The sequence below is a fragment of the Pocillopora damicornis genome, chromosome 1 (assembly GCF_964200805.1).
Source record: "Pocillopora damicornis chromosome 1, jaPocDami1.2, whole genome shotgun sequence".
Classification (NCBI taxonomy): Eukaryota; Metazoa; Cnidaria; class Anthozoa; order Scleractinia; family Pocilloporidae; genus Pocillopora; species Pocillopora damicornis.
In genome coordinates, this window is record NC_142670.1 from 12,309,652 (window position 1) to 12,319,797 (window position 10,146).

Below are 10,146 nucleotides of genomic sequence, written 5' to 3' on the forward strand. Positions count from 1 at the left end.
ATCGTCTGCAATGCATATAAATGCAAGATTTTTAACCGGACTTGTAAAAGCTCCCCAGTGAACTCTATAGTTCTCCAAAGAGACGTTTCGAGGAACGAATTGAGTTTTGACAATTTTAGTCCGTACAGTACTTCTCACTTTTTCATCAGTTTTACATTTAAAAACGTTTTATAAATGGTTGAAATCGTCGAATAGTCCTCGAAGGGCAAATGAGATACAAAAAATACACGTCCATCCAATAAGATTACTAAACATTTGTGTATACCGCAAACGCATGTTTGTTTAGATGTGCTATTGTAAATTTCACCGTAACTTCTTTCATTTCTTCTTTTTTTTCCCGACAGTTTTGGCCATTCAAAAAGCCTATCGCCAGAACGCAAGAGGCTTCCACTTTGAGGAACAACAATGGCAAGCGAGGATCAATATCGCTTCTTCAAATTTTGAGGAAAATGGTTCGTATTAACTATTGTGGTTACTTTGCAACTTTTAGTAATTACCTTGGTTTCTCCAATCGAAATTTCTGTATTGAAATAAAGTCTCATATAAATGCGCCTCCTTAGTTTACATAGTCTATCTTCTTTAATCATTCGCCCTCCTTATAATGTTATTTAATAACATTTTTTATTGTTTTTTTAGAGGGCACGGTAACGAATCCTGCAATCTGATTGGTTCTTTACCCGGTCAGTATTTTCCTATCTCTGCCCACGGGCCACGGTAACGCTTTCTTGAGTCGCCGAGTGCATCCCAACTTTCGTTGTCATTTTTTTCATAAATGTACCTCGTTTTCCGGCTGGGCACTGTTTTTAAGCAAACACGTCGGTCACTACCTCAAGCCGATAAATAACTTATGAATCCTCTCTTTTCTCTCTATCAAATCACTTTGGTTGACAGAAAAATATTGGTTTCAGAATGAATTTGGATAAACAATAGTGTCATTACGAAGTTGACAAGCGGCCTAAAAACCGTCTGCAACCATAATTAATTTTAATCGTTCATAAAAGTACCCAGAAAGTTGACACGTGAAGTATTTGGTTACAGTTAAACTGAACGATGGAACTTTCATTCATTTAATATCTGAATTTTCTCGAGCGAGCGAAGTTTTAATTTAAGTTCTACAACAAATGTACGCTCCCGGTAAGTCTTTCCAATTCCCTTCAATTTAGACATTTGTACCGTAAATTGCACAACAGAAATTGAAGGAATTTTTTGAGAAAAGGCCGCATTAAATTCACTTGTGTCTCGTTGGAGTGTGCCGTTCGAATTTAGTTTTTGTGAAGGAAAGACCAGAGTCACACACGCCATTACAGCAAACAAACCAGCAAACTCTCACAACTTCAAAGTAAAAAAATTGAATTGACTCACAATTACTTTCCTCGCCGTTTACTTAATGAACAGAGGTAAATCTTCGTACATGAGTGAATGGTCAATGAGAGTGAATAATACTTTCCGTTAGATCATTGACATCATTGAAGAAAACATTGTCGTGACAGCCCTTGCCAAACTAGTTCTGATGTTTTTCAAATGTTCCTACGCTTTTTTTCTCTTGCGCGCTCTCTAATTGACAGGTGTCAGATTGTGACAGTTACTTGTAAAAATAATGTTTCAAAGTTTGTTTCGAAGCCTTTTAAATCACCTTCATCGTTACGGAAATGAAAATGTTTCGCTGAGGCATCTCTCTTTAATTTGCATCACCTCTATTTTAAATACCATTTCCTCACTCAAAAATTGTTCAGTTTATGGAAGATCTTGCCGTATTTACAGCCCTAAATCATTCGGGTTCTTTCGGAAAGAATTTCGTCAAGTTTAAAAGCAATAAATATGTTATTTACGGGCTAAGGGCTGGTCCATATTGTGAAAAACTGTGACCTCGGTCTTGAAAATACTGCCCGAGGCCGTAGGCCGAGGGCAGCATTTTTAAGACCTCGGTCACAGTTTTTCACCATACGGACCTCCCAGCTGGCAAATAACATATATTTGTTGATTCTTGGGGGGTTTTAAGGATCACTGGTAGTTGCGACTATGTACAAGGATCTCCATGATCTACTTCTGACAGATCAAACCGTCTGGAATGAAACAGACAACCAAAGGTGACGTTATTTTCATATTATTCCATGTCGTTTACCCCCAAAAACACATAACTCGGAAACACATAAGATCTAAGTTCAACTAACCTGAACTAAGAGACTTTTCAAAAACCCTAACTAAGGTTGGAAGACTCTCTGATCGTTCCACCTTTATTAAAATTCGCTTGAATCTATCAAAAGTATGTAATGTTGCTTCCTTGCTTCTGAGCCATTTTCAAATACAATTTCTTCATAGGTATATTAACTCCAGGATAATGGCCGTAACTATGGACCCCAAGGCGAGGAAATTGCCAGAAAACGTCATCCTAACTCGGTTCAAAAACCTAAAGGTAACATGAAAATTAGTTGCAATCCGTTGTTTTGATTTATTCTGACAAGATAAAATCCATTTTCAGGTCTTGACAGCAGAGAAGCGCTGTATGTTTTGGAGTGGCCTCAACAAAAGGTAAAAAAACAACAATATATTATTGCATAGTATTTATTCCTTCTTAAATTAAATTAAATATGGAGGAGAATGAATAAACTTTCTCAGACGTTTTTGCGCAGATTAACACTTTCCTGGAAGCCAATAAGTTGTCGTTTTTAGAGAGGGGAAGTCTGATTGAAATGTTCTCGCAACTATGACTACAATGGAAGAAAATCTTAGCGCAAAATTGTCAAGCATCACCTCTTACCCAAATGATGACTAATTTTTTACCTTTACTTTTTTTTCATGTCTGGCAGCTTTTCAGAGGAAGGCTGCCATGTAGTTACTTCAAAAAGCAATTCAGAAGAAACAGTTTGCAGCTGCAATCATTTGACGCATGTTGCCGTCTTAATGGACTTTGACGGTAGCACAAAGGTAATAAAATTTATTTTGCCTTACTCAATCATTTTATGGGCTCGGTTAACTGACGCAATATTGTCATTAAATTTCTCTTTTTTTGACACAGCTCGCCGAGGAGGACGAAACAATTCTGAAAATTATCACCTACGCGGGACTGAGCCTTTCCATCTTCGGAATACTTTTAACATTAATACTTTATTCTTGCCTAACGTAAGTAATGTACGTGAATAATAATGCGGTAGATTCTTAACTCCTCTCAACAAAGCTGGTAAGAAAAGAGATCTCAGTGCAAATCTCAATGCAAACAAGAACATGCATGTCGAATGATTCACAAATTTAAGCTACATTTCATGCCCTATCACGAACTTTTGAACAACTCATGTCTTCAGTGTGTTGCTGTTATTGTCGTTGCTGCTTTTGTCTAATCCATTATTTTCTTTTTTCATTATTATTTCATCAGAGATGTTTGTCAACCTCTCTCTCAAATTCGACTGAGCGTTTCTGTGTCACTTGGAGCTGAACAGATCATCTTCCTCGCCGGAACCAACGCCACAGAAAACAAAGTCAGCGGCCTCTCCTTCTGTCTATAGAATGGGCTTACTCTTTGCACCGTAAATATCTTGTCGAAAGGAGCACTTAAGAAGTATTCGAAAACTCTTTCTTTTCACAGGCTGCCTGTGTTACAATAGCAGCTCTAATGCAGTATTTCTTGACGGCCGCTTTCTGTTGGATGCTGATCGAGGGAATTTATCTCTACTTCTTCGTTGTGAAAGTTTACAACATAAACACCAAGATGTACATGTATCGTGTCATCTCATGGGGTGAGTTTTTTTATTTTAAAACATGCACTGGTAACTGTAACCATGCTTTGGGATCGTCAAATCTGGTGTTGTCATGCAGTAAAGTGTTCGACTTCCTTCTTTTCCTTGTGGTTAGGTCTTCCAGTGATTATGGTGGCAATTTCACTTGGCATCGCTGCTGGAAAAGAAGGGTTACAAAGCTATACGAGTGATAAACAGTAAGAAAAAAATCAACGGTTTGTTGTTGCTCTTCTCCTTTTAATTCGTTGCAATTAATTCTTTGTTTTGTTTTTGCATATAGTTTGAAATCGGTATCATTTCATTTGCTGAGGATTTGTGTGTCGTTCTTGTGTTTCATTTCTTCGATTTTAGCTGCTGGCTTTCCTCGACTAACAAGCTGATCTGGATATTTGTCGCCTTTGAGGCTTTCACTGAAGTTGTGAGTTTATGATTAGTGCTGATGATTGTGATTGGTGATTGGACTACTTACGGCTAAAGGTTTTTTTTCTCTGCTCTTTGAAAAAGGAATTAGGTATTTATGATATGACCCCACACGATATTTACCACTTTTCTTTTCCTATTTGCTCACAACAAACTTTGGACGTTACTGCTGTTTGATAGGATGCTGGTCAATTTTAACCTATGATGGTCTTCAATAACGAGTAAAACCTGTTGTGTCTACACAGGCAAGAGATAGCTTCATAAATTCTCCAACTTTAACTACATAGCATGAGAAAAAATATTCTTCCCCTTCCTTGTTGATGTTTTCTTGCTGTTTCACATTGATGTGCCAAGATATGTTTTTCGCGCAAAAAAACTTTTAAAAAACACTGAACAAGATGAAAGGAGCAGGAGGAATAGGAGATACTAAATCTATGTAATTTAACATGAGAATTCACTTTGCTTAGTTCATTCAGTTCAGACACTTTGGTTCGCGATTTCTTTAGCTCATTGTCAGACAATCGAAGCTCATAATCTAGTTCCCACGGTTGGGAGTTCTACTCCCTGTAAATGACTCTTTATCCCACGCATGTTACCAAACTAGTAATGTATCTGGCAAGGATCCGCTTCTGCTTTGGCTATTCGATAACCATATCTAAATAATCAATTTATTTCAATTATATTCTTCAGCTCAATATCTTGATACTAGTGCGAGTCATAAAGGAGATGACCAATCTGTTGCAGCCAACAGGGGAAGAGACCATTCTCAGCAAATATGGTAAGGTTCACATCATAAAACTGTAAAAAAATAGTGGAAGAGGTTGCCATGTCCTCCTGTGAGGCTCTGCTCACCCAACTTCCTCATTCCTTCATCAGTAAGGCCTCACGATATCTAAAACTGAAAATTCGTTGTCAAAGGAAAATAAAGGAATTTCTCTCTTTAACTCCTAGAACTGGCATCAAAGCATGCGTGGTGATGATTCCCCTGCTGGGTGTCACGTGGCTATTCGGTCTCCTCTCGCCTGTACATAAAGCTTTCGTTTACATCTTCACCATACTTAACTCTGCTCAGGTCAGTGTTAGATGGTAACATTCAAAATCATTCAATCTCTATCATTATTTTGTTTTCTAACCAAGTAAGACATCGTTAGAATTGTCACATGATATTTTTTTGGAATTTTGGAAACAAAAAAGTATTAACTAGGCAAGAGAAGACAGACCTCTTTGGGATTATGAGATATGCAATTTTCCTTCTTTCTTGGAAATCTTAACAGATATTTGACTAGTTTGTTTGCATATTGTAAAAAGTAATGATCCGAAAATCATGTTTCTGTTGCAGGGTTTCCTGATTTTTGCTCTGCACTGCATGCGAAACACTCAGGTAAGAAAAAACATCAAACCGATTATTAACTCCATATCATCAATCTTTAGTGTTTCGATAAATATCCGAGTACTAGTGCTAAGAGCCATATTTCATGTTGCTCGTCTATCTGCAGATCAGAGAGCGATTCAAAAGAAAGATGAATGTTGTTTTTCCATCTTCTATAAAAAACAACTCCACAAGGAAGAGCTCACAGGTCAATCCAAGTGGGGTCAACGATGTATGGGCAGTTGAATTGCAGTCTTACACTGAATTTGAATCGAGATCGCACTTAACTTAAATAACTGGATCCAGCCAACCGGAAATGACAGTCGATTACTTAGTAAAATCACTTATTTAACAGCAATAAGTCGGTTATGATTGATCTGACCTGCGATCTGCAGCTGAAAAAAGGTCTTTCTTTTCATTATTGTTTAAGCACTCAACTAGCTGTAATTGCAACCTATCTTCTTTAGGATTATAAGTTCATTTTCTAGGCGATGGTATATTTGCAGGCGAGATTCATCGAAATAAACCAATCTATAAATTTAAATTTCTTATGGCTCAGTACCTTGATGACTGTCCTTCGACTAAGACCACAGTCTACTAAAGACGAGGCGGGGATTTTTACTCGGAAATCACGACTCTTCTTTCTTTAAAAACCAATCTCGCACGCAGCTTTAATTAAATGTATTTATCTTTTGATTCTTGCGCGCTAACTTTCTGCGCTTACTGCATGATTATTTGATATTCGACCTTTCACTTATTAAGTTTACAAACTTCTCACCCAACGGTGTCATTACTTTTAACAATAAGCTATTGATAATGATAACTGAAGCCTAGTCATGCAGGAATGAAAAACCAAGGAACTTTCCGGAGCATTTTATTAGGTAATGTAGTTATGATGTAAATGCACTACCAATATAGTTGTGTTGTAAGCTTCCGGAATTTTTGAGAGTGCTTTGTACATAAGGCCTGACAGTCGTGTAGCAGTAGTGCTTGTTGTTGTCGGGAGTGACTGACTTTTTAGAAAGCTATACCGAGAGAGACTTACTGTGGAAGATTGTTAATTTGGAGGCACTTTAGAGACAACTGTGAGATTGTGTCAGTGTTGAGCTAAGAAATAGTTTTTGGTGGGCTTCTATCAGTTTATTTAAGGATAATTATTCTACTTCCTTTAAGAGTCGCTCCTTGGTGCGAATATTACAAGTTGTCTAATAAATTAGTTGGGTTTGTTGATAAATGATGTTCTTTCTGTCGGTTAAATAATAATAATAGTCTCAGCACATGACGCTGACATTCAAAGTTGTTGCTTAATGAATAAGTAGATGAATACGTAAATGTTTGAGTAAATAAACAACTAATTTAGAAAGAACAGAAAAACCCCCTATGACTGGATATTTTGTGGATCAGTTACATTTACCCATTTGTTATTCGCTATTCCTAAGATAAGGAGTATCGGTTTGAATCGAAAATACATCGATTAATAGGGAATTCAACTGGGTCAATGTTACCCGGAAATGGCGTAAACCAAGAGATTATAAACTATTCGGTACACATCATTTAACAGCGATTAAAGAACTTTTACACAGAGTATACAATTTAAAGTGAGAGGCGGAGACGAAGCATTGAATAGGAATTTTAACAAGCCAGAGAAGGAGTCGATTATTTACAACAGTCTAGGTTTTGTCATACCCACTTATAAATATACATGGATGACGAAGTGTACGATTTAGGCAGAAGAAGTTAAAAAAAAATAATCATCCTAGAATATGCAAGTATATTTCTACCTACACCGCTCAAATGCAATAGGTCAAAGCGCTTCAAGCTTCCATTGACTAAATACATCGCAATTAGGACTTGGGAATATTCCAGAATAAATAATCAATTATTCCTTGAGCGCATAGAGATTAGTAGTAGAGTATAATGTCTCGCCTACAGAGCACATCACTCTGACCCAGGAACGTTTCGCACAAAGAGCATTTGACCTCACCGCTCTTTCCAAAATGTTGGAATTCAAACATTGGAACACAAAAGTGATAGTCTGCATGACGCTTTTGCAGGGGAGAGTTGTTTTGGAGGCTGAACATTAAACTATGGCCGTTAGCCTCTGTTAGTTTTCTGATCAAGTAACGATTAACTTTATGTAAACTCACATCGAACTTATGATCTGAGATAACCGAGAAGAAATCCTTTGAATCGGAGTTTGCCGTGGTATGGAAATAATAATACACCTTAATTAACACACGAGCGAGTTAGTCCATCACTTTTGAAGGCATACGAACTAATTAGACCCATCAAATGAAACGTGCAGCATGTCATAGGCGAGATGAATAAAAAGGAATCATTTCCATTTATGCATACGAAGAGATGGCGTACTAGCTTAAGCTGCCTGTTGATAAAACAGAAGTTTGTTTAAGACAACTTTCATATAGCAGAGATCATAAAGAAACTACCATTCTTAACATCGATTACTTTTGAGCTGCTTCTTTACAAAACTTCAACTACAAAAAGTGTTTTATAATGTGGTGGTTTTTTTCGATTGTATTAATAGAAACAATGCTCTACATCTGGTGGAAGCTGCTTTTTGCCCATTGGTCCGTCTATGACAGAAAGAACAAAAATGGAGGCAAACGCCATGACCATGTGATCAGAGATCATGATTTGCATTAAACTCTAAATCGTACGAAGGGGTTTTACGAGGATGCCTCAAATCCGCAACTCTAAAGCGAGGTGAATCAACTATAAGCGTAACGATAACTCTCTACGGCAACCTTTGATTATCTTGGTTACGATGAAGTGGATGATAAATGGCAATGAATCCGTCAAAATTTCCAAAACCCTTTTAACATGCTTTATGCTGGGTAAGTACGACACTAGTTATTCCTGTTTTTTCTTAGGTAGCTATGACACCGTCGAAATTAACGTTCCATTTTTAAAATAGTTATTTCGATTTTTACTCCTACAGAGCTCTAATTACGAAACAAACCGAACTCTACACATGTCCTTTCTAACCTATCGGTCCATCATTAAAGCAAAACTTGGAGATCTTTGTATCATCCACATTATCATTATTATAGGTTTCTCAATATTTTTCACTTTCCATACAATTCCAAATAATTTAAAAAAAATTAATAACCCGGAATGACACATTCGTATAAGTGCAAAGACAGCTATTGACAGCAACCTATATTAGTATTGTGCGCTTGATGAATTGCGAGATGAGTACAACTGAGTTCAACAAAGTGTGCAGTTTTTTTTTAAGTTGTGCGCTATGTTAGAACTACCTCAGTAATATCCTGACTTTCCATTTGCGAAACATTTATATCGGTTACGGGACGTCCTGTGAAAGTCAGCCAAACTAATCCTTGAAAAAAATTGTCAGGTCGTGGTTTATTTGGCACTCTTAATTAAAACAAAACACACCAGACTCTTAAGATGTCCGCATTAAACTCTCAGTTTATAACTGAAGAAGGATCTCTTATAAATTGGATTCCTGAAGCAATTTATACAGAGCAAAGTAACCATAAAGCAAATAGTACAAGCGAGACATTCACGCGGTGGTCATGTTTTTTGCGTCATGGTGGTCCCCAAAACAGCTTTGGCAGTCATATTAAGGATGCAGGAACACAATAGCTTAATTGCTGTCGTCTTAGGTCACTATGACAAGATGTCAAAAGGGAAAGACGTCTCCTCTTTTTATGCTTCAGATGATTGTTTTACATTCGACGTGCTTAGACAAACGATCGAACTTAATCAACAGGGTCCACTTTAATTGGAACTAGATTAGACTGATTTCAAGTTTGATATTCGATTGGGGGGTTAGAAAAAATGGTTGAATTGGTGTACTTTTTCCTTAATCATCGTACGTTAAAACACCATACCTCTTCTTAAAATTTGATAATTGATTTTCAGAATAAGCTGACGGGTTAATATGAAGTGCACTCACAGAAACATAATTGAAATAACCCTTAAAAATATAATATTTTTTATGTATTTAAATTCAGCAATGAACTCCTTTTTTTTCTTTTTTGATTTATGCTCAAGTAAAAAAATTGGGCTTTTAATAAAGTCCTCTATCCAGTCGTGTTTAACGGATTACCCTGAAATTCTACGAGCATTACGGGCGATGATGTTACTTTATGCCTCGTGTTCCTCATTCCAGGGTCATGTGCAATAAATTCCAGCCTAAAGGTTCGCTGAGAGCCTTCGGATGAGGCGTTATTCATATATTGTGGAACCCAAACCGTTTAAGCGTTCAAATTATTTTTTAATTATTAACACTCAGGGTAAATGAATGCTAACTGCTCGCCAAATCGGACGTCATGGAAAATTTAAACATATTTCTCTTCTTTGCACCCGAGAGCAAACTTTATACTTATCTCATTGCTTTTCATATATATATATATATAAAAGAAATATATATATATATATATATATAGAGAGAGAGAGAGAGAGAGAGAGAGAGAGAGAGAGAGAGAGAGAGAGAGAGAGAGAGAGAGAGAGAGAGAGAGAGATAGCTCTTTGGCATACAATGCTTTGCTTTCATTTCCAAATTGAGCACTCTACTAGGATGAGTCATTGCTGCTAGCATTATGCACGCTCACTAGTTTTTCTAGTTTGAGCACTCTGGCA

The 10,146-nt window shown here is 36.9% G+C and overlaps 2 protein-coding genes across 2 annotated transcripts in view; both read left to right on the forward strand.

The window, feature by feature from the left end:
• Positions 1 to 6,894, forward strand: part of LOC149052016 (adhesion G protein-coupled receptor L4-like) — a 168,593-nt gene extending 161,699 nt beyond the window's left edge. Inside the window, exons 17-19 of the mRNA XM_089209993.1 lie at positions 5,103 to 5,223; positions 5,491 to 5,532; positions 5,648 to 6,894. Of these exons, the coding sequence (XP_089066119.1) occupies positions 5,103 to 5,223; positions 5,491 to 5,532; positions 5,648 to 5,812 (328 nt within the window). The 3' untranslated portion in view covers positions 5,813 to 6,894. The remainder of the gene's footprint in view (positions 1 to 5,102; positions 5,224 to 5,490; positions 5,533 to 5,647) is intronic.
• LOC149052029 (putative adhesion G protein-coupled receptor E4P) lies at positions 2,812 to 4,909 on the forward strand. Its single transcript, XM_089210602.1, has 6 exons — positions 2,812 to 2,925; positions 3,017 to 3,120; positions 3,371 to 3,473; positions 3,581 to 3,731; positions 3,847 to 4,149; positions 4,842 to 4,909. Exons 1-5 carry the CDS (start codon positions 2,902 to 2,904, stop codon positions 3,930 to 3,932), a joined length of 468 nt encoding a protein of 155 aa, XP_089066728.1. The 5' UTR covers positions 2,812 to 2,901; the 3' UTR covers positions 3,933 to 4,149; positions 4,842 to 4,909.
• Positions 6,895 to 10,146: the final 3,252 nt, after the last annotated feature.